This window comes from Helicoverpa armigera, chromosome 11 (genome assembly GCF_030705265.1).
Source record: "Helicoverpa armigera isolate CAAS_96S chromosome 11, ASM3070526v1, whole genome shotgun sequence".
Lineage (NCBI taxonomy): Eukaryota > Metazoa > Arthropoda > Insecta > Lepidoptera > Noctuidae > Helicoverpa > Helicoverpa armigera.
In genome coordinates, this window is record NC_087130.1 from 1538923 (window position 1) to 1565028 (window position 26106).

The 26106-nt window shown below is 35.1% G+C and overlaps 1 protein-coding gene across 2 annotated transcripts in view; it reads right to left on the reverse strand.

Annotated features, from left to right (window-relative positions):
- Positions 1 to 25595, reverse strand: part of LOC110373684 (facilitated trehalose transporter Tret1) — a 62812-nt gene extending 37217 nt beyond the window's left edge. Inside the window, exon 1 of one of the 2 annotated variants that reach the window (XM_021331018.3) lies at positions 25433 to 25595. In XM_021331018.3, the coding sequence (XP_021186693.1) occupies positions 25433 to 25492 (60 nt within the window). In that variant the 5' untranslated portion in view covers positions 25493 to 25595. Of the gene's footprint in view, positions 1 to 14813; positions 14975 to 25432 lie in introns of those variants that run through there. The other variant, XM_021331017.3, reaches the window with a different exon arrangement.
- Between the last annotated feature and the right edge of the window lie 511 nt (positions 25596 to 26106).

The following is a 26106-nucleotide window of genomic DNA, read 5'->3' on the forward strand; positions in this document are numbered from 1 at the left end:
TCTCACTTCGACTTCGATCTAAAGGTAGAATTCCGTGGACGCGACAATAGTCAACCTATGAAAATGTATGGCACCGTTGTCGAGGCCCGTGACAGTCGCGCGCGGCCGACGAATTTCGTAAGCTGCTCGCGGCATTGTCAAAAATTTAATTCTGGTTTTACTAAAATTCTATAGATGTTATTAAGCGCTAGACCATGTTGAGAAGCGTACGGCCGCGAGCGGCTCACGAAATTCGTCGTCCGCGCGCGACTGTCGCAGCCCTCGGCAGCGGTGCCATACATTTTCATAGGTTGACTTTTGTCGCGCGCGGCTGCGACAATCGCGACCCACGGAATTCTACCTTAAAGTTTCGTGATTGACATTGTCAAACTACACTAGCGCTACACTATCGAGCGTGTTGACAAGTTGAACTAAATCAAAGTCGAGATTTTGACAGATCTGTCAAAATCTGTCTATCTATAGGGGAGGTAGGGGAGAGATGGGCAGTTGGGAGACATGATCAAATCAGAATAAAAGGGGGGTCCTTTTATTCTGATCAGAAATCAGAATAAAAGGGGGGTCCTTTTATTCTGATTTCTGATCATAGTTTTGTTTTTTTTTATTGGGTAGTTTACGTTACCGACTGGTAACGGTGTTCATCCATAGACTATCTGTCATTTCTGTGAGTTGTCAAGAACAAACACTCGTAAAAGTACTTAAATATTTTGTTGCGGTTTCGGATCGTTATAAAGAGAAAACTAATGAAAGGTATGTGTATTTTCTATTATTAATTATTGATTGTCAAAATCTCCAGTTACAATTATAGTAAGTCGATGCAATCCACACCTATTATACCTTTAGAAGAGAGTACTACAGCAATAGTTAATGGGCCCCACGTTTTTATTTTTGTCTAATATGACCGGGACCACCTACGTAGGTTGACAGGTAAGTAACTATTTTTTATTTTCTAGTTTTCAGTGCACATAAGATAAAACCGTTTAACTTAAAAGTTTTTTTACCGATTTTTTTTTCATAAACTAAGTCAAAAGTGTCCAATGCTCCCTATGGTAGGGAGGCTTGGACATACCATGTAATGTATAATTTGTAAATTTTTGCTCTTCTTCGTCAGTGAAAATTTGTGAGGTTATAAATCTGCGCGAAAAATCCTTTATAGAATCTTGTTTCAGGTACCGTTGCCAACTTGATCTAGAGACTATTATATTTAAAATAGTGTTTAAATAAAGTTCTAAGTGTTTTAAAGTGATTAAGTGCCTACCTTTAACGATGGCTAGAATGTTTTTGCTTAAATCTTTATTAGAAGAAGCTCATGCTTTAGATAATGAGGGTTTTCTAAAATGGCAATCCACGAGGTGGCAGCACCGAGTCGTCAGGTCTAATAGCTGTCAAAGTGCTTATCTTTACTATGAATAGTGAACGATTTTAGTGTTTTTTTTATTTTATAATTAAAGCACTGCATTATTGTTTTACTATTGCGGTTGAGTAAATAAAAAAAACTAAATCATATTGTGTTAACAAATTTTTCAACAAGCTTTTCCTTAGTACCAGTGACTTTTGCACCCTCTCTCTTAGCTCAATTTTTAGTTCGGAAACCTTATTCTGACCGTAGTCCATAATAAAATCAATAACACTTCCAATATAACAGAATTTCAATGAACAATAAGTTCGGCACCTACAATTCCATACTATTTGACAGCTGTTTGGACCAGACGCATACGTGGCGCCACCCGGTGGCAGAAAAAATTTCAAAAACCCTCATTTAGAAAAGCGTCAACAATCTGCTAGAATTCGTAGTTTATCTTTATTAACTCGCGATGATGACTATGTGAGCATATATAGATTGTCAAAGGAGCTAATTGACCAACTGGAGTCTGATTTACTGCCCCTGATAAAGCCCACAAAACGTCGAGGCAAAGGACTTACAACTCGTGTAAAAGTAAGTATTGACACAGTTTATAGTTGAAAAATTGTAATCAAGCACACAATAATAAGAAAAACACTTAGTTCTTAATAAGGAGTATTCCCTTTATGTGGTTTCCCCGCCAGCTGATATGTTTTCAAAAGACTCTGTACTTCAGTTATAATATTGGTATTCTCTTAAGCATGAAAATAACCAAATTGGTCTCAATTTTGTTTTCACTAAATCCAGATAAAGTAGGTATTACATTTTTTATTGATTTATTGTTTCACAGATACTATGTACTTTATCATTCTTGGCTAGTGGCGGTTACCAGAAGGTTATTAAAGAGGGCATCAGAACTTATTTATCGCAACCGTCTGCATCTCGTTGCATAAATGAAGTAGTGGAAGCTCTGAACAATCCGGCCGTAGTAAAAAAATATATAAGGTTTCCTCAAAATCAGCAAGAAAGGCAAATTGGCGCTGTCAGTATTTTCTTTCGTAGGGTAAGCATAGATTATATTCACAGCACGAATTTAGAGATTTCTGTTTATTTTATACTTAAAAGCTGCCTCAAATTCCTTACAATAACAAATTATAACTAAAACATCATATTGACAGGAAGAGGGTGAAATTTGAATTACTAAATTTGATCCAAGAATAAATAATAAAACAAACGGGGTGAGCTAAATAAAACCGTTTAAATATCTCGTAATGTTGAAACTGATTGTAATTTTTAGGAAAGCTGTTTCATTATATCTAGCCGAATATAAGAAATGGCAATAAAAGTTGATAATGATCTGTAAAATCTGATTTTTTATGCAATAAATTGTGAAAAAGTGCCCATCCCTCCCCTACCTCCCCTAAAGTATGAAATGACATTACGAATCGAAGTGAAATGCGAGTTGTTGATCGAGTTTTATAGAATCCCAGTACAGGTCATTGTCTTGGAGTTCGTTTAAGTGGAGGCCCCTCGACACAATATCTGCAGGATTATCTGTGCCTTTAATATGCAACCAAATCGCGTCTCCCGTAAGATCGTTTATTTGAGACACTCGATTTTGGACAAACGTTTTTAAATTATGAGGAGGCATTCTAATCCAGCCCATGACTATGGTGGAATCTGTCCAAAAGTAAACTTTTGTAAACGTAAGCCTTAACGAACTTAAAATTTTACGATATAGCCGCGCGCCGAGCAAAGCACCACAAAGTTCAAGCCGCGGAATAGTACACACTGTTTTTACGGGGGCCACTTTGCTCTTTGCACATAATAATTTGACTGATACCGATGATTGATCCGAGTACGTGCGTATGTACGCACAAGCCCCATACGCATTCTGTGACGCATCAGTGAAAATATGTAATTCGCAGTTAAGTACATGTTCACTCATGACGTAACGAGGGACCCGGATGTTCTGTAAAGACGACAGGTTTTGAATAAATCGGTTCCACAAACATTCAATATCGGTTGGGACCGCATCATCCCAATCGATTTTACAAAGCCATAACTTCTGTAGCAATACTTTTGCTATAATAATTGTCGGCGCTAAAAGACCTAACGGATCATAGATTTGTGATATCACAGACATCATTGTTCGTTTAGTGACCTTTGACGTATTTCCTACGTTGGTGGTAAAATAAAGCATATCTTTATCTACTTGCCATCCTAAACCGAGTGTTTTATTCTGACAGTGTTCACCGCTCGATAACTCCTTAAATACTTCTTTGTTAACATTAAAATTGAATGTCCATTTTCGTAACGGAAAGCAAGCAGACTTTAAAATCTCTGACGTTTTTTCGCATATATTCAACAACACTTGAGGGTCGTCTTCTCCTGTTATTAAATCGTCGACGAAGAAATCCTCATTTATTACTCTGGCAATAATTTTATCATCCGTGTCTAGTGCTAGTTGACGCAAACAGCGCATACTTAAGTACGGAGCAGACGCCGTTCCGTATGTCACAGTATTAAGTCTATATACGCTTAATTCATCCGATGCGGTTTCCCGCCATAAAATCAGTTGTAGGTCACGCTGATCGGGCTGAACCAGCACTTGCCTATACATCTTCTCCACGTCAGCACTGGCAACATATTTATACTGCCGAAAACGAAGTAAAATGGAAAAGATGTCGTTTAGGAGAGGAGGGCCTATCATCTGTATGTCATTTAACGACTTATTAGAGGTGGTTGCGGCACTAGCATCAAACACTACACGAAGTTTTGTTGTAGTGCTGTGCTCGCGGAATACCCCATGATGTGGTAGGAAATAATGCGGCCATGCGTATTCGTTTATTTTAGACATATGCCCTAGGTCATTATATTCCCGTAAAAAGTCACTGTATAACCTTTTATACGAAGGGGATTTATCTAATTTCCGCTCTAATGACAAGAAACGTGATTTTGCCCTCTCGTATGAATCACCAAGAGCATCAGCTGATTCCTTCAATGGTATTCGAACTGAGAACCTGCCACTATTATCTCGTGTAGTGGTTTTAATAAAATATTCCTCACACTGACGTTCTTCTTCGGTTAATACCGAACCCGAATTTACAACTTCTTCTAGCTCCCAAAATTTACGTAAGTGTGTATCAACATTCGACTGTTGTGTAAAATGACAATGAACCTTATTCGCGCGTAAATTGGTTGTAAATATAGGACCTGAAATTAGCCAACCCACCTTTGAGTTTTGTAGGTATGGACCGTTTGATAATCGAATTCTATCCGCTTCCAATAAATCCCCATAAACGTCAGCACCAATCAGCAAATCGATTTCTGATGGGATGTTGAACGTGGGGTCCGCGAGACATACGTTGTCCGGGATGAGGAGAGTGTCGCAATAAATATGAGATGCCGGCAAGTTCGTTGTAATGCTCGGCAAAACATAACATTGCAATTGAATGTTAAAGTTACTCGTTTTTGATCGCATGGTAATATCGCATAATTTATTACAGTGTGAAACCGAGTTTCCCACACCTGCAATTTGTATAGTGGACTGTATTAATGATACGTTTAAACGTTGGCAGAGCCTTTCCGAAATGAAAGAATTCTGACTACCACCGTCTATCAATGCGCGAGCCGTATAGTATTTGTTGTCACTACCAAGAACCTCAACTATCGCGGTCGACAATAACACTTGTGGTACTGAGACACAAGACGCATCTTCGATTGGCGAGGCACTGGTGTTGTCTACAAAATTCAAAGCACATGAGACGACAGAAACCGGCTCCCTATCAACACTCGCCGTTGAAGCTGCCGGCACCGATGCAATAACATGGCTTTTATCCTTATGTAGTAAAGTATTGTGTTTGTCCTTGCATTGCTTGCATGGCCCAAACAAACACTCTGAAATTGTGTGACCTGTTCGTAAACAATTACGACACAAATCCCTCGTATTATCAACGAATTTAATTCTATCAGAAACTGTTAAATTAAGGAATTTAAAACATATAAACAATGCGTGCTTTTCACCGCACATAACACAAACATTCTTCGATTTTTCGGGTTTAATCGTATTGTTATTGTTACGCGTGGACACAAAACTATGTAACTGCGGTATATGGGCGGCACTAGTATGTTTTTTGACTTCAGACGTATTGCTAGGCTTGTTATTCGTATTTCGAGTATGATTGTTATGAATCATGTCCAACATGTCAGCCCGATTACGTAAGAAATTCAGCAAATCATTTAACTTTATTTTAGTTTTATTAAAATCCGATGATATCGTGCCCTTAAAGTTCTCCCATTCACGCTCAGTAGCTGAATCGAGTTTCGATACAATAATATATATAACTAAAGTATCCCAGGTGTCCGTGGGTTCGTCAAGGGATTTGAGCGCTCGCAAGTTACGTAAGACTAAATCTATTAATTTCCTAATTAGCGAAGGAGACTCTCTGTTAATAGATTGTGCAGTAAACAAAGATTTGACATGGTTGTGAATAAGCAATCGGTTATTATGGTACCTATTTTCCAAAAGCTCCCATGCGTGAGTATAATTGGCTGCAGTGAACTCCAATGCACTTATTATTTGGAGTGCGGAACCCGTAAGCGAAGACTTTAGGTAATGGAACTTCTGAATTGAATCTAAATCGGTCCGCTTATGTATCATAGATAAATATGAATTTTTATACTCGAGCCAGTGATCATACGAACCGTCGAATGAGGGGAGGATAATTTGAGGTAGTTTAATTGAACTTTTATTTGGCATAGACTGTAAATTATCGCATTTACCTGAAACTTTTGCAACATCGGTTAAACATTTGGCAATTGCCATAATACTAAAATATTGGTCCTCAAAAGCTTCTCTATACTCAACTTGTTTGTCTAACTCAACCTCATCTATTAATTGCTCGATTTTATCTTGAATTCTATTAAAAGACGTAAGCACATTTGTAACCGATTCCATTCGTAAACTAAGCTCAGCTTGCTGTCGTTCGGATAATGTTACATTTTCGTACTTGCTAACATACTTTTCAAATAACGTTAATCGCCTTTTCAAAGAACCCCTTTGTTTTTTGAGATCACCTACATTTGAACAATTACTTTCACCGTATTCCTCGTCACTCATCTTGGCGGTTCACAAAGAGACGGTTACTCACGTATAAACACCAACAGCGAAATACAAGTTGACAGGCACCACATACTGCACATATTGGTAGGTTTACGAACTGCAATTCTGAAATACAGCACGATATTAGACACAAAAGGAAAGGATGGGAAGAACAGGAACGACCGGCCTGACCGTTTCTTGCTGATTCGATGCTGGATTCGATGCGAGGCTTCATGCGGCTCGATGGTCCATGTTTGATACGCATATATTCGTTTTTCTTTAAATCGTTTATTAATCGTTTACAATTTGTTGAGACAAAATAAAATTGGGAAAAGAAAAATTTTCTTCCATGACAAAAGATGACAGAATGTGACAGCCAAAGTCCCGCGGCGCACGCAGCACGTTGCAGGTTTACATGCCGTCGTTTACATGGCGGCAACACCTATGTAGGTACACCTATTTTATGCGGAGAGAGTCAAATGGATGATGGGAGCAAAGGTTTTTTAGTAACTAATAAGATTGAAACTGGTTGCATAGTTAGTTAGTATTTACGAAATATTTTAACTAAGCCGAAAACATCAACCAAAAAAAATTTGTTATTCGTCAAGCGTTACCTAAATAAACAACAATCAAATGCAACAGATTGGTTTAAAACGTGATTTGATGCGGATCAAACATTATCGACTCGTTAACTGACGAGGAATGTTTGCACAAAACTGCAGTATTGCCACGGAGAACAAAATGACTAGCGGAGGTGCCATAACAAAAAATCGCCTTAGAAAGTAGCGCGCCAAATTCTGGGTGAGCGGAGACGAGAAACCAGGAACTTACTGGTTTCACCCTTACACGCCTTCTATGAACCCGACTATTTTTTGTTTTACCAAAAATCGTAGACAGATGTCTCAAAGACCCCGAAAGCTTTGTAAGTTCACTCGCAACTGATCCAAAACGATCAGTTCGGGCCTATAATCTATTCGGCATAGAGGAAGATACCTGATCTACTTGCATGCTGGTATCTCCACCTCCACTGATCTTTTTACTCCATGAGTAGCATACCTACATTGTTCGTGTAGCGTATTTGTGTGTGTAGGTAAGTGTAAAAGTGTGTGTGATGAAGGCTTCTGTTTACTTTCACAAGTGTACATGCACTAAGTTATGTTCCTGATAACTTTGTATGAAAAATCGTTAAGTTTAATATTTATACGTATGGAGTTAATACTAGACATTATTTATTGAAAATAATAAAGGGAATTTTTAATATACAATTGAAAACAAGTACATCATGTACTAAGCTTTTAAGAAACAAAAGGCATAAATCTATTAAAATACGAATAGATAATAAAATTACATAGACAATAAGGAAAATGATGATTAATCTTGAATCTTGATCAAATTAAAATGTCAGATCACGTAACATTGTCGTTGCAACTCTACAAGCACAGAATAATTATTGAAATAATGTATGATTATATTGAATGACTCAATTCAGTACCCTGGCAGTGATTAGAGGTTACTTGTAATTTAGAAAATCTGTTTCAATATGACGCTCGTTTAGGCCGCTTTTCCAACATCATCATCCTCCGAGCTTTTTTCCCAACTATCTTGGGGTCGGCTTCCAGTCTAACCGGATGGTGCTGAGTACCAGTGCTTTACAAGGAGCGACTGCCCTATCTGACCCCTCAACCCGGTTACCCGGGCAACCCACCCTTGGTTAGACTGGTGTCAGACTTACTGGCTTCTGACTGCCAAGGATGTTCAATGACAGCCGGGACCTACAGTTTAAGCTTTTCCAACAAGAAACATCTATAAAATAGTTCAAGTAACTAACCTCAACAAGAACAGTCATTGTTCACTCTTCCTTGTAATAATTATAATAAATAATGATCTTTTACAATTTTTATTTGAACACGTGCATACAGAAATTACAGCACAATATGCAATTTACTGTAATCTGTGCAGCCTGTCACATTTTGTCGTTACAATTGCAGTTTTAAATAGGGCTGTGAATTGTAAGAAGGTTTTATGTATCTAAAAACAAACCAGTGTGTAAATGGGGCAAAGCACTTAAGTTGTAAGATTCGACGGGCTCTACATATTAATTTTCACGTGTTAAAACAATAACAAAATTTAATTTATACATCAAGTTATCTATGTTAAGTCTAAGTTAGCTATAGAACATCTATTTCAAGCACCGATGTAGGTAATGTAAAATAGGGATATTTTTACATCTCGATAAACTAAAGTTGTATGAAATATCGTAATGAAAAAAAAGCATACCTAATAATTTGTAAATAAAGGAGATATATGCAGCCCTAATATCGCTATGAAAACATGAATAATATCTGTGATAATTTTCCGTCAATTAAGTACCTACATCGGGTGATGTCTGAAATATCACCGTTCACAGAGTCTCGCTAACAAAACTCTAGTTACTGTAAAACGTGATAAATGGAAAAATACATAAAACGTTTTAGTACATTGTTTGATCTGTTACGGATTTGAAAACAGATAATCAGTACGTTTCAAAACCACTCACGATAGACTATTGCGTTTCATAATGGATTCTTTCAAGAATTTATTAAATTTTTGTTTTTATACTTAGAGTACCACACTGCATACTAAATAGTCGGCCGACAGTTGACCTGACGTTTGGAATAAAAGTTTTTGAAGAACATCTTGATTCCAGTCCAATTTTTTCAGTCGATTGCTAGGGGCTAAATACCTGATCTTTGTAATGTGCGTACTACCATTCATCTTCATACTGATTTATATTATGTACCCAAAGAAACTTCCGGCCTTTAAATCTTAAATGGAAATCTGTTTTCATTGTACGATTTATCGCATTTTTTGTGTAATCGCTTGAAAATTCTTTACCGTTTCATTTCAAGCATACAACATTACATATACAAGAGAACATTTGTAGAAATAAAACTAGCTACAAATATCAATTTTATGAACACAATGTATAAATCTTTTTAACACAACAAAACTAAACTTCATCCGCAAACTACCAACATACAACAATAGATTTTTACATAACCATAGCACATAATATATGGAAAACTACAAGTGATCATGTAAATTAGTTAACATCTACATATTTATTATAACACCTACTTCTAGTACCTAATACAGTTATAAAAGATGTATGCAAACCGTTTTAAGTAATTGCTTCAAGACGATCATTTAAGTAAGGAAAATTACAATAATTTTCTTAAGTGTTTTTCTTGAAGTGGAAATATGGGGACCTGTCTAGGTTTTGTATGTATATCTGTCCTATATCTTCGTGTAGATATATACTTTAGGTAGCTTTTACTGTTAGATACCGTTGCAGCCTTTTTATCGTCCCACTCCTGGGCACAGGCCTCCTCTCACACGGAGAAGGATTGAGCGTTAATCACCACGCTTGCTCGTTTGCGGGTTGGTGATTTCAGACTGTATAGTCCAGGTTTCATCTAGATGTTTTCCCTCACCTTTTTATCAGTTTTACTTTAGGTAGCAAGCATTTAAAAATATCTGGAATATTAAAAAACCTACCTACTAATTATATTACATTCCTTCATGATATGTTAATTGTAAATCGCATCTAAAATTTGGAACGCACAATAAATAGTAGAATTGTTGCAGGCCTATATATTTCTGTAAACTCAGCGGGGCCCTTATGGCTGAAAGACAAAAAGTAAAGGCCGATTTCGCCATATTGACTTTCATTCAGCACGATATAGGTCCAATGAAAAACAAAATAAATCAGTTCAAAAGGCTGAAAATTCATTCGTATCAGAATGATACGGACAGACCCAACAAAGGATATTTCAAGTAACTTATGGACGTCAATTTTCAGTTGTAAATATATAAAGGCCGTATTTCATACAAATGGTTGTTGTTTTTCAAACTATGTATGAACTATTGTTTTACACATACACATTGTTTACTAACACATAATGTTACGGTCTAATGTAGTTATTTCAGTCAGTTTATTGTACCTTATTTTTACATACTCGCTGAAAAGCTGTTTTGTTGAATATTAAAGGAATGAAAACAGTTTGAGTGTTTTCTTTTTCAAAGAACAACTACTAATCAAGTAACAAGTGGTCGGTGCTGACAGTCTATCAGGAACTTATCTGACAGATAAACAATCTTTTTGGTTTCACAGTGCTCGAATAGCAGTATGTGGCAGAAGTTATAAGCAGCCTGTATCTGACAGATAGCATTAACTATCAGATAAACCAGTGAAACCTTCCTAACAAACTTACGAATCCCTAACTAAAATAAGTGTATTGTATATCAAAGAATTTCTTAGAATATTATATATGACAAAGAAAACTCCTCATTCGTACTGCAATTAGAGGTGACAGTAATTGCACGTATTAAATATAATGTTTCCTTTTTAGAATAATTATAGTGATGTGATCTCGTCGAGTCATTTCTCACGTTGTTCTGGATGTAAATGTTACCACGTGGCTTTGTTTACATCTTAGATGTATTATTTACTAGCCGTTTTCCCGCGGTTTCACCCGCTTCCTGTGGTAACTTCTGTCCGTACCACGATAAAATATAGGTAACTTATGTCACTTGGGAAGGGTGAGGTTTCCAACAGTCAATTTTTTTTTCAAATTCGATCAGCAGTTTTGGAGACTTTAGGGTAAAAACAATTTTGTCTCCCTTTGATTATAAAGAAGACTTAAGATTACCTACTCTATAATTGCCCATACCATTTAAAAACAAACACTATTGTCACAGTTGAAATCGCAGAAAAGAAAACTGCTAGACTTAGAGAATCTAAAACTTTAAGAGATGTTAAGTGGAGTCTCTTAGACTTTTGGATGAAAGCCATCATGACTGCAACCAACTTGTTGAAAGCTGACTTCACGTGCTGAAGCAGGTAATCAAATGTAACTTAGCACTTTGAAATTGAAAATGAGATTTTGTTCATTTAGATTTGAAACCCAAATGGGAACCTATTTGATTACACGGCATACTGCAAAATAAACTAAGTATCGGTCGGTCAATAGTTTGCCCGCTGATGAATGGTAGCGATCAGTTCAGATCAGCGATATTTGGTTCGGATAGAACCAAATAGGACCGAAAACTTTGACTGGAGTCACCATCATCATCCTCCGAGCCTTTTTCCCAAACTATGTTGGGGTCGGCTTCCAGTCTAACCGGATTCGGCTGAGTACCAGTGCTTTACAAGAAGCGACTGCCTATCTGACCTCCTCAACCCAGTTACCCGGGCAACCCGATACTCCTTGGTTAGACTGGTGTCAGACTTAAGTACTGGCTTCTGACTACCCGTAACGACTGCCAAGGATGTTCAATGACAGCCGGGACCTACAGTTAACGTGCCATCCGAAACACAGTCATTGGTGTCTAAGATATACTTAGAAAATACATATAAACTTAGAAAAGTTGCATTGGTACTTGCCTGACCTGGAATCGAACCCGCGCCCTCATACTCGAGAGGTCGGTTCTTTGCCCACTAGGCCACCACGACTGGATTCACCATTATCTCTAAAACACTAATTTTATCTTCATCGGGCCAACTATTGACTGAAAGCCTGTTTAGTCTGCAATGCGGGATTTTAGGAACTTCTTGTAAACTAAGGAATATTGAGCATTGAAATCCAGTTCTTAAAAATCTCCTAAATCGTATTACGAAACCCAAAATTGCTGGTCTAAAAACCAGCGAAACCTCTTTTTACGTCATCCTCACAATTCTGACGTGATTGGACGAGACAGCATCGCATGCGCACCCGTTTTGAAAAAGGAACAAGACTGGCTAATTACAGTGGCTTGACATATTCCCGTGGGATAGCGTTTACGAAGCTTGCTTTGTACAAAAAGGCTGAGGCTTTTTTAATAGTAGCTATGACGTAAGTGGTGAATGAATGTTATTGTTTAGGTACATGTGTGTGATATTATATTAGACTTAGTTGTTTTACTTTCCTTTTGGAATTGAATGAGATGCTTTACAGAAAATAAACATTATACACAGAAAAATGACAGTTTAGTAAACCGGACTTGTTTACATGAAAATACAATAGCATAGGTAAGTACTTAATTATTTTAATGAAAAGTTGTACGAAAATCGTGTTTCACTTTTTTACGGTGAAACAAACAAAATCAACTAAAGAATTAAAAATATTGTATATTTTTAATATTCTACGAACTGTGCATAAATCAGTTATAATAATAGATATTAATTGTCGCATCGGCCATTATTATTTAACATTGGAATCGGATTAGCTTCACAGAAGAAATTTATTACCGAACGACGTTTTATGCGATTTTTATAGTTATCTTGCTCTCTAGTGTCCATTGTGATCGAATTCAATTGATTATTGTTTTGAGATCTAATCTGATAGAGCTGGGATTTCAAAGTTTTCAGTCAGTTTGATACCGGCTAAATAAGTACCTGATCTTTGTAATATGTATTCTACCATTCCCCTCCATTCCATACGTATATTCTGCCATTCACTTTCATACTGATTTATAAGCCCAAACAAACTATCGGCCGACAAAAAATTTGCTGTGTGCTGGTACACTTCGGCATATTGGTTTGGTTTTCCTGAGTTTGATTTTTAATGATACGTCCTCTATTACAAACTTACAAATGCTTTTACCTATAATGTAAGTCCGTCTGTCCGTTTGTTCATCTGTCATTGAATCTATTGAATAATCTTCGCAATATCGCGTGTTTCGAATGGGCGTTTCGGGGTCACCACATTTTTTCACCAACAACAACCAGATAGTACACGAACAGAGAAAACTAGATAAGTAATTATTGGAATTGTAGAAACTGACAAGAAATGAACAAAAAGTTTAGAGTTCCGCACATCGCAGATTAAACTGCCAGCCGATAGTTGGCCCGATGGTAAGCAGACTATATTTTGAAGACGATCGTGAATCGAATGAAACTTTTTAGCCGGTTTAATACAGGCTGGATATATTTCGTTCAGTTTATTTTGAAAGTAATTCGAAAAAATCGAAGTTCTTATCGTTCTGATACTGGCTGAATACTTAATTGTAGTAATGTTAAAAAGTTTGCAGTGTACAATTTACTTGTCCATGGTATCGACAATGAGAGATATTCAGAATTGTATTCTGTGTTTCTGAATAAACGTAATTTCCTTAATTAGAACCCAGATATCATGGCCTTGGTTAATTAACCTACAATTTATTATTGTTACAGTGGAAAACTATGCAGACAGAATGCTAAATATGGAAAATATTCTTTAATTGACCACAATTGAGACTCTTAAAAAACTCAATTATCAAAATTAACAAAAAATAATCTTAATATAACACCAGCAAATCAACCTACTAGAATCAACCATCCACTATTGTGATAAGGTTGAAAATCTATTGAAGAACTTTGAGAGATTGCGGTATGTTGATATTCTGTAGTCTGTTTCTTCACCTTTAAATAGAGGTTACCTATGGCCAGGTTTTTCTATCAGCAGTTTAAAATACCTAATTTAGAATGTACGAAATCGTCTTCGAAATAATATTTGTTTATTTAATTATCGATACAACCTTATTTGTTGACACAGATGTAGCAGTAGCATTATTGGAAGTTAGGTAAATATTATTTAGCAGTTAGCTTTCAAACATAAAAACAACTGAAATCACGCTAGTTCAATTCAAACAAAATAAGCAGAATAAAACTAAATAAAATATGTAATGTTTTTCATCATATCAATCAAAATGAAAGATTCCCCTTCCACTAACAAAATTTTCAGTTTTCATCCAGTCAATTAGCACATTTTTTACCGAACTTTCAGGTTTTGAAACCTACCCCTAACCCTTCCGGACCCCTTTGTATACCAGGCCCGCGATATTTACCTAGGCAAGTATGTATTTCAAACAATCTCGCAGCCAATAAAAACATCAAGAATTACTAAGTATTTAACTACATAACTAGGTCCAATGTAAGATTCTTATCACATTACGTTTCTAGCGATCATAATAACTGCATTTTTTATGTAGTTAGGTATATTATGACGCTCTGAGATGGCGATAATACTAACAAAGAGTTACAAAATGCATTTCAGCACGTAGTTAGTGAAACATTATATATTTTATCACTATCTTACTATTTATCGATAGAACTCGTTACGGTTCGGAAAATCGCGCGCAAGGCTGAAAGTATTTTAATTATAAAACCTCCTTGCGTTGTTAAAATAACTTGTAATTAAGTCACCTTAGAACCTCCTTTTTCGGTTGTGTTGTTTTTGTTTTAATTTTTAATCTGTGACGAATAAAAAAAATTCTCAATGAACTTTTACTTTCTAATTAATTGGTAGATCCAGTTAGAACTTTGAAGTCTTAAAAATTGCGAAAATTATCAGGTAAATTGGATGGACATACCTCATTTTGCATCCAAACATTTTTCTCAGTCAACACAAATGCCGAATTGTCATAACAACACTTTTCTTTTTCCATTTTTCCACTAACAAACGGCATTTATTCAGTTTCACACAATTCGATTTTTAAATAAAAACTACCAAGAACACGTGTTGAAACCTTGAGCTTCAATGCTTATAAGAAAGCAAGTTGATCGCTGAGCATCTATGTTTCTCGACGTAGCTATAAGAAATGCTTTCCCGCCGAAACAACTGTCAAACAGGTTGACAGATCACTGCGCGGGAAACCGAGTCGGAGTAAACGAGTAAACTGGCAGCGGCGCTGAAACGTTCTGCCTAATAAATACGAAAAAAATGCACAAGCCGGACTTCTGTATTACGAACTACTTAGCCGACACGGATTTGTAGTTCGCATATTCCTAATGTAACCAAACAAAATTTTCCGACGGAAAATTATTATGAAACGATTTGTTTAATTAAGTTCTCGAATATACTTTTGGTTACAGTTTTTCTCTTCATATCATTGTTTATACTATTTTTCTTAGTTATTCAATAAAGAAAGGTATGGTGGTAGAGAAAAGTCAATTCTGTAATCTATCTTCAAAATCTATCGTAAGATTACTGCCATGATTAGACTAAGTACATAACATATGGTAATAACTAAGTATACCAAATGACAGATTTCTGAGCACCTTTATAGGCAGCTATTAATTATTTTCCCTAAAAATGTTCGCCAGAAAATCGTCAAATTGCATTGTAAGTTTCTATAGAATTCGACACTCCTATGATTCTATTGATGAGCAAGAATGCAGTAATGACCTATTCGTTATCAAGTTACGTCACAATTGATTATTGTTCTCAAATGACCTTGAAATCGTTTGCTTATTTCCTATTCGAATAAGTTTGTTAGTGCTAAAAATAAAATAATTAGATGAATACTGTGGTTTTTGTGAAATAACTCTTAATTCCATGGAAAAGTATAACTTACTCCAAAAATCTTGAATTAGTTGCTAAGCACATTTGTAGGAGGAAATAAAAGATTCCGACGAATTGAGAACGTCCTTTTTTAAGTTTGTTAAAAACAGTGACATTAAAAAAAAACACATTTCAGTAGGTCCTAGCAGAAAATAAATCAAGATTAATATAGCCGTTCTAAAGTTTACAACATACTTTAATACCATAGATGATGTAGAAATTGTAATCAACGTTCATTTAGGTTTTTCCCAGGTGAAGTTGTCTAACGAAATTGCATTTTGCACAACTGCATTTGTAAAAAACCCAAAACTGGAACCATTGACGGTCAAACCAAATGGGCAATACAATAGTTATTAAAAAAAAAACAAATGAATAAATAGAACAATTTTTGTGTTAGTGAACTTGAAATGTGTTACGAAATTCATGATGAATCAGCTAATGGATGTCTATAAAAGTGTTACAAGTCGACTTACGATTTTGTTACGACAACGTAAAATGTTTCATAATAGGCACTCAATTTTTCGAGATTTGATTCAAAGAAAAGTAATTTTGATTGAAAACCTTTGTTTACCCGTAATAGCAAAATAAATTAATTCTATTCACATGTCTTCAATTCAAATCTTTCTCTAGTTTTTCCTCTATGCTAACATTTGCTAAATAATAGACAATTTGATTTTACTACCATAAATAAATCTCCCCAGATTGGACAAACTACTTTCTTGCCTTACTTTCGTGTAAAAGCAGTTCATTAGCTCCACATAATTATCAACAAATAAACTAGGTATTATAGTAGTGCAATCTAGTATAACTAGAAGTGCACTGGTTTACCCGACCGACCGGGTGCAACGCTCGGGAAAGTAGGATTCTACTATGCTGCGCCATCGTGGTCAATGCACTTTGATAATTGCAGGGTTGCACTCAGGGAGGTATGAAGGTGCGCGGGATGTGTGAAGGTCAAGAATATTGCGTTAGATTTTTCGGTAAAATAATTGTTTTGTGGTGGCAATCATTAAAGCTAATTAAGTTATGAGCCCTAAAAATTATTTAGGTAATCGTTAAGAACATACACCGTTTTTTTTTTTGTTTTGTTTTGACGACTTCGTTAATGCTAATCGTGTTTCGTCCTTAATTCCTTCGTCAAAAATATTTACGAAACAATGATTAAACCTCTAACTTAGAAATATATGTAGGTACTAACTTCCGTAAAATCAATAGAAAACAATAATTAAGTAGCACCAAGCAAGTTCAATAACCTTTGTCATTAAACATTCATTACTTACTGTTATTTGGGAAATTACATTCTTCTACATTTTTTATTAGTCACTTAGACAATAGACCTAAATTATCACCTAAGGCTAGAATTAAAGTAATCCGTTATAATATGTACAGCTGTAAAAATACTACAATGGATTCTAGGACATAACTGGATTAACTTTTTAGCTAAATATTTTTTAAGTCTTAAATTAGGTATTATATGTACCTAGGTTTTATAACTTAGAAGTTATAAAAATATCGCGAAATAAAATAGATTAATTAAATTGATGTCAATTTACTTAATTAACTTTTACAAGCTTAGACTTTACTAGGAAGGCCTGCCATTGACCTCCATAAATCCATATTAATGTATTTTTGCCTTTTCATAGTAAAATAAGGATAACGTAGGAAAAAAATAGGCAGTTTTTTTGTAATCGTCATTATTATGACTTTACTACTATTGTTTTCTCGAAGTTATCAATGTTAATCTGAATTAATAAGTCACATTTATTGATTTTTTTATTTTTAACGATAATTAATTTTTAAAGGATTTATTTACATAGATATTTACACTACATATTTACAATAAAAATCAAAAACTATCCTAGTAAAACAAACAACTAAAAAGCGTAATAATTAATTGTAATAAAATAATCCTACAAGAAAGTACTAACTTTATAACTCAGACGTCATTCTCTATTATCTTAATTAGACAGAATTATTATCTGCTTCATTATTATATCTCTGTTTACAAAATATAAAAACCTTACTATATAGTATTAATTGATTTTTAATTTGGGCAAACCGCATAACCTCTCCAAATGAAAACAAACATAACTGTCTGTATGTTTCCATCAATTAAACTACGAGTTTAGATTATACTCTATTATTTTCCTACCACAAAAACATTTTCATTTTTTTTAATAACTTGGTTGATTTTAAAGTAAGATGCTAAATAAGTACTGCAAGTAGCATATCTTAACTTTCCTCTATAAATATCTATTCTATACATAGTAAAAGAAAATTAAACCGTATTTTCTTACGTTACACCTATGTATATTTTTCCATACAAATCAGTCTCTGTGTTCTTCAAGAACTTATCCAAGCTACTAGATATATCATTATTTTATTATGTAAGCAAATCAACTATACTTAGGTATAGTAACGTACTACATTATTAAGTTATTACATAAAAACGACTGTTATAAGCGGTTGTAATACACCCCTGTCGTAACAAGGGAACGGGTTGTGGGAGTTTACATTTTTCATGCAGACTTAAAATTTTATCTATTAATTAAAAGTACCTAGTTTTCTAAGTAGCATTTCATATTCATCTAATAAGATTTTTTAATAGCTATTCTGGTATTTTTTACCCTACTTAACGAAAAGGACCTTTATTATTTGCACCTTTGCACCTTTATTATAAAATTAAAAATAATTTCAAAATTGACAGTTTCCGAAAAAAGAGGTACCATTCGAGGTCATACATGAAACTAAATCGATCATCACTACAATAAAAAGCACTCATATAAAATAGAGTTCAAGAGCTAAACCCGAGCATATGAAAACGCAATAAATATAAAGCTCGACAAATGAACCCATATAAAGTGCATTAAACAGCTTAACTGTTGTGCTATGAGATTTGCATCCAGATCACTTTATGACCCAGTTTGTGCAAGTCGACTTTATTGCGTGGAACTCGATATTCTTAGGTATTTCTATTTCATTTTGTATAAAGGGAAAGACGTATTGTTAACTTAAGATAAACAGGCGATTTGAGAACACATTTCTCCTTTTTTTAAGTCGGTCATTTACAATTGAATTTAGACACACCGGATAAATTAATAATACATTCAATGAATTCTTAGATACTATACTTATACATACATATCAGGAATGCGGATTTTATTAATTATGGAATAACGGCTAGAGCGATTGAAATGAAATAGTATTAAGATAAATGGGGTCTGATGAGGCTACAGTTTATCCCAGTGTGCGATGTAGTAGCTCGGGGTGACACGGGTAAAACCGCGAGAAGTCGCTTTATATGAAAATAACGTAGGCTTGCCAGTAAATTCCATAAATATTTGTGCTCAGAAAATGTGGCCTGATTGTATGAATTATTGGAGTTGTTTATCGGATCAACATTCTTTAGCTCATAACACGCTTCAATCCGCTCATTATTATCTCGTGAACTATATTAGGGCTGCTACACTTTATTTTACAAGAAGTAATATGTTGGAGGTTACAAATTAAATAGAAACTGTTGATGGATAGTGTGAAAGTCGATATGGCTAGAAAGAATGTTACTTGTGAGATGACGGCTGATAGAAGAGTATGTATAGAAGGAGAAATTAGGCTACGCTTTCCCCGAATAAAATCGGGATTGGGAAGGCAAGAATGATGACAAATTAATATATTTACACATTTAAAGTTACAATTAAGACAGTTACTGTTACAGCCTTTATATCGTCCCATTGCTGGGCACAGGCCTCCTCTCACGCGTAGAAGGATTGAGCATTGTTGTAAGACAGAGAAAAGAATTTTAATCAGAAGTCAAAGAACTACCTTCTATTATAAAGTGGGCAACTGAACAGGACACCAAATTGTGAGTTTTCCCCGCAGTGCAATTCACTTTGCACCTTGCACGGGTAAATTACCTCAGAGTTCAATGACTGCTAACAGTATGTAAATATTTTCCTCAAAGGACGAGAGCCTGTCGTTTGTATAGTGTTTTATGCAGTTGCTTATGCTTTTTTATCTTAATCATTTGCGTAAAGTAATTTTCTTTAATATCTTTTATTTGTTACTTATTTCAGAGAAGCTACACGCATTATCTTTTCAGAATTAATGCCTAGTTTTAATGGTAATTTTGTGTTGTATCGCCATGATGAAAAAAGTGAAAATAGTGGTAAGACACTTTTATGTGTTACAGAGATATTACCCATGCTTAGAATCTTGCCAAATACTCCAAAGGTGACCTGTATGCATGTGTCTTTATGTCATTTTATTAATTAAATGACGTAAGTTTAAACAGTTATCTATATCAGGTCATCTAAAAACATGACAAATGTATTATTGACTGGCAACCTTTCCACCGGATGCTGTCCATTCCTCTGGTTAAGATGCATTGTAACGCTAAATATAGGATCGTGACAACAGTCTGTTTATGTAGGTAGACAATCATTGTGGCTTTGTTCTGTCTGTTATCATTCTTTTTGGCGACAATTTTCGCATATCGAATGAGTAACATAACATGGCATAACAAACAATGCATTTGCGAAACAACAGTAATATTATCAGATAGTTTTTATCTACCATAACCTTATGTTATCGTAATCGATGAAATGAATAAGAAGGGAATGAATGTTAGTATGTCGGGTGGCAGAAAAGAGAAGAGAAGAAAAATTGCTTGGCAACAACCTCAGATCCGGTGCAAATCTATTACATTATGTAGCACATAAAGACTACTACCTAGGATCTAATTGAAAATCAATACAAAGCATTGATGCACTCAGACAATGTGGTAACTATGTTTGCATAACTACGTCACTAACTATAGTACCATCTATAACTATGGGACTACAATGTTAATTATAAATACATAATCATAGATTATAACACGATTATAAGTCAAAAATCTAATAAGTTGACAAGGTCCACCCCATCCTAATAACTATTTTAGAGTAAGTATACTCGAATGGTCGGAAGTCCACCTGTCAGCCATGCCATCTTACACCCTCAAGTCATTAGGTATTTATTTAACCCTTCATATTATTTACGATACTACCAAGGCATAATGTACCTACTATCAAATCGGCACACGGTACTATACCGCCGATTATCTACCGGCCATAAATATAAATCACTTGATTATTTAACCTCAAGATCAGATGCAAGGGGTCAATGATTATACTAATTATCAGTATAAATATCATTATCAATAACTACCTAGCTATTACCCGTGGTTTCACCCGGGTCCCATGGAATAACAACCTCGCATAGGTACCCGAATAATATTTAGAGGATAGTGTAGTAGCTTCCCAACGGTGAAAGAATTCTTCAAATCGGTTCATTTGTATTTAAGTATGATTTTTTTTAATGTAAAAAATATGTCTATTCATTACATTTAGTAGAAGGTGTGTTTTAAGTAGAAGGCTGTATCTCATGAACCGTGATAGTTAGAGAGCTGAAATTTTCACAGATGATGTATTTTTGTTGCCGCTATAACAACAAATACTGAAAACTACAATTTAATAAATATTTTGGGGGGCTCCCATACAACAAACGTGATTTTTTTGTCCGTTTTATAAATAATGGTACGGAACCCTTCGTGCGCGAGTCCGACGCGCATGGCCGGTTTTTTGAGATATTTTTATATGTAAAAAAGATTACTCTTCATTACTTTAAGTAGAAAGTAGGTACTTAAACTTAGATAGTAGGTACCTATTGATAACCTAACCTAAGACCTTATTACCTTTAATACTTAAGCTTAGATAGCGGTGCAATGCAATAAGCTATCTAATTTCTTTAATATCTTAAGTAAATAAGTCGTTAATCTAGATTAAGTAAGCTGTAATTAATTAGTTATGATTAACTTTGATTTTTATGGCCGCATCGACTTTGTAAATAATACCTACTTGTGAACTTTTAATCGGTTTCGTCATACTCGATGCAGTTTTCCAATTGAGGAAAATGTAACAAATAAGTAGCAAAAAGAAGCAAACAGCTGCAATTTTTCATTAAGTAAATTAATTTCGCGAATAAAGACATATTTAATTGAATAGATTGTTGTATAATCTCTAGTTTTTCATGCCACCAATCTAATAAAAGATAATATTCAATTTCAATAAAAAAAAACTGCTTATTTACTCCACCCACATACCTACATAATTCTAATTGACTAATTAGTCTTCTTTTGAGGCCAATGCCAAAACCGATAAATGAAGTAATAACATTATCAAGCTGTTATTTTTTATTCATTACATAAAATACATGTTGCTACGTGTTTTTATCAAGAAAATACAGTTAAGAATTCCCCTTTCATTATTTTCAAGATGGAAGATATTTATTAATCATCTTCCGAGCCTTTTCCCAACTATGTTGTTCTTCCAGTCTAACCAGATGCGGCTGAGTACCAGTGTTTGACAAGGATCGACAACCTATCTGACCTCCTGAACCCACTTACTCGGGCAACAAAATACACCTTGATAAGACTGGTGTCAGACTTACTGGCTTCTGACTACCTGAAACGACTGCCAAGGATGTTCAAGTAAACATATTTCTTAATACCTACCTAATTATAAAACAAAAGACGACCTATGACGTGCGTGACAATCCAGTGACGTTAGGTTATTCCCATAATCTGCAGTTTATCGAGCAATGATAAACTTGGACTATATTTAGGTTAAATTATTGTATTGTTTTGATGATGATTGCATTTTTATGTAGGTATTCGATACCGATTAATTAAAGTTATTTTCTTGAAAAGGATATTGATAAGCTTCATTAAACTAGCAGTCAAAATACTAAGTTTAGCTTATGGATATATTGCTCTATCAAGCCGTTAAAAAATGAGCATTATTTGCAAGCAGTCCCATGGATTTCCAGAAAAAAGTAGTAGGTATACAGCCTAGCCTTCCTAGATAAATAAACTATCTACACTGAAATCATTTTTGACATTGGGTCCGTAGTTGAGTGTTAGCGCAGTTAAGGAAACAATCTCTTCAGCTTATTAGTAGATATGACTGGGAAGATGGCTCTGACTATTTTATTATTGGGACTTTCAGAGATCAAATCACGTTTCCGCTTTTTTCTGCAATATACTGAAAATCCATGCATAATGGATATATAAAAGCAATATAGCTAAGCCTGTAAAAGCAATCATCTTCAGAGTTCATAATTTTTGTGGGCAATATTACCTACCTACTTTATTATAGAGATGACTATAGCATTTTTACACTACAATATAAATTACGACATAGGCGCGTAACCTTCATTACCAAACAGTTTCCCTCCGCCCACTGCACCGAAAACACGTGGGAGTTCAAAACAGGAGTTATCGTATGACGTCAGCGACCAACCTCAGCTAAAAAACAACCTTAACAACAAGAGCCCAAAGTCCAAAATTACATAACGGTTTGCAGATAACGAAATACTCTTCCTCTTATCGTACGGGGGCGCGGTCAAAACACTTCAATAGGTTATTGATAAGAACGTACTACTTAGTCAAAGTTATGATAATTAGCTCCAAGTTTTTTTTATGGAATGCAAAAAAAGTCTGATTCGAATTCGAATATAGGATATAAAGGCCCGTCTCATTAATAAAACTTATACTGCTCTATATCTTCTACAGTACATTTTACTCTTTGACCTTCTGTCTATATTATGCAACCTAGTGAAGATTCAGGAGTCCTGACTCTTGTGTCCGAAACTCTCGAAGCTTTTCTAGGGGACTTTGTTGGTCTTCTTCTTCCCAATAATAACGCATAAGAAATTACAGAGAAGTGAGAAGAAGAGAGCATTTGAGACTGTTTTTAATAGCCGAAGAGATGATGTGCTAATTTCATTAAAATATAATGCTATTGAATCTCGACTTGACTCTATAAAATGGAATAAAAACCTTGATGAAAGATAGAAAATCAATGACTTCACATAACATACGAAACGTGGATTGACACACGTAGCTAACTGGTTAACTTATCTTCCCCAACGACATTTTTAGTTCATAAAACATAGTATTACGAATTGCAATGACCTGGAAATTTGTCGAAGACTCATGGAGCGGGTTTTGACGTCATATTTACGCAGAATGTGGTACCTACGTGACTGGGTGACTGGTTGACACACCCCCGGCGTCGTGTACTCAGTCGAGATTGTAGCAATACCTGAGTTTTTGTTAGCAATCTTATGAAATCGTTGTGTATGATGAAAGTAGTGGTATTTTCTTGTAATTTGTGAATTGTACGTGTATCGTGTGTACGTTCGTATCTTCAATGCGAAAGTTTGTATGAATGGGAGTTGGTTTGTCTTTTGCACAAAATCTACCGATTGGAGCAGCTCGGCAGTAATAAGTACTTATATCTCATAAATCGGAATCACATATAGGCTACTTTTTATCTGGGTGAGAGAAGCAGCTCTCTCGGGAAGCGAGTGAAAACGCTGGCGCAAGCTAGTTCAAAATAAGTAGTCTCTTGGAATTCATGTGTATGCTGTAATTCGTACATTGGCTTTGATGATAGAAAAATCAAAACATAGTAAACGCCATTAATACGAGTATTTGGATCATTTCATCTTCGTCGTGACTTTGTTTGAACTTAGCAATATTACGTTTGTGTCTAGACTGAGTGCAACAGGAGACTCAGCGTCTAGACAAAACTTCACTAAGATGCACTGTTATGATACTTAGGATTAAGCAATATTGTCTTTGGTAATGAAAAACTTATTCCCTACAAACCTATATATATTTTTCTTACAGATTACAATACCTATATTTAATTTTATTGTTTCTCTTCTAAATTATTTTTCAGGATATCATCTGTCACTCAACAGTTCGTCAAGGTATTTTTTACTCTTCTCACAATCCTCGGTTATGCGATCTAATGAACGCAAAGAATACTTACATTGGGCAAGGTCCAAATAACAATTTATGTGTATAAAAGCGGATCTAACCAGTTTCGTTCAACCAATGTTAATGAAATCAATTGTTTTGAATGCAATTAACATTTCTAAATTCGGTGGGAATTACCCGTAACCACTATTTCTATGTATATTATGTGCTAAATGTAATATTCTGCGGCAGTGCTTATGGTTTTGTTTTGATGCGACAAAGAAGGTGAGTTTCTAAGGGCCAAACTTATATCTGTCGTGAAGGGAAAAATTGTAAGTATTTATTCAGAAATATTTGTACTGAAGTTGGTAATTAATAGCATAGCTAGAGGATTCTTTGATTTCCTTACTGGGTTAGTAAATGTACTAAAATAGGTTCTTGTTTTAATATTTGTCTTTTTAGTCTACAAATCTTCTTACTCAATATTTCGTCTTTTATCACAAATTGTGGCCTTATTTATTTCTATATCTATTTGAACTCTATGACACGAGCAATGACACGCCGTATTTAGTTATAAAACGCGTCAGCAATAGTAAACTTGACACAATTAAAATGACCGATGAATTTCACTTTCAATGTTTTTGTAGGCAATACAAGACAATTTCAGTAATCAATTACTTAATTAATTAAAATTACTTGTATTATTTTCGCAACTTTTGTTTTACTCATAGGAAAACGTGAGTTCTATGAGAAAACAGACGAAATTGAACTTTAAGAACGACTTGCGTCACACCGCTACCCCAAAACCTTTGACCTTAATTTGACATTACTTAAAATTCACTTACTTTTTTGTCCAGTAGGCCGATGGTTTCTCCTGGTTCAGCCACTTTTTTTTCTTCAGCCATTGTCGTGATTTTCTCACAGATGTTTTAATATTTAGATAATTCGATGTTCTTGTTAGGGAATGTTTGGTTGCCGGTCGCGTGGATGAATACAGACTGTCAGTTACCCCAGTATTGACGCATGCGCGGTCGCGATTAGTTCCCGGACCCCTATTTCGCGTGGTCAGTGACAACGCCACGCTGTGCCGCGGGTTCCGTTCAATTATTAGCTTTTTAACATGGGCTTAGAGTCCAAATTCTATTGCAGTTTTTTGGTGCGAAAATTCGTACTACGTTCATTCATCTTGGAGTACGTCACCCATTTTGATAGTCTAATCATCTGAAGATAAAAATAGAAGATTTAGAATTTATTTTCGGTACCCATTTCATCACAGACGAAAAGCTTGCTAGTTGAAGTGTCTGGTGCAACTCAATGGAATATGATGAAATTATGCGCTACCTAGTTGAAATACCACTTACTAAGTATAACACTTTTCGTCAGACATAGGGCGTAAGAGCCATATTCGAAATTAATTAACAAAATTACTTAGTGAAGTAAAAATATATATGAGGTACTATCCGAACATTTATTAGGTAATTCAATATCCTACTAATAATACCTAAGTACGAATGTGGGT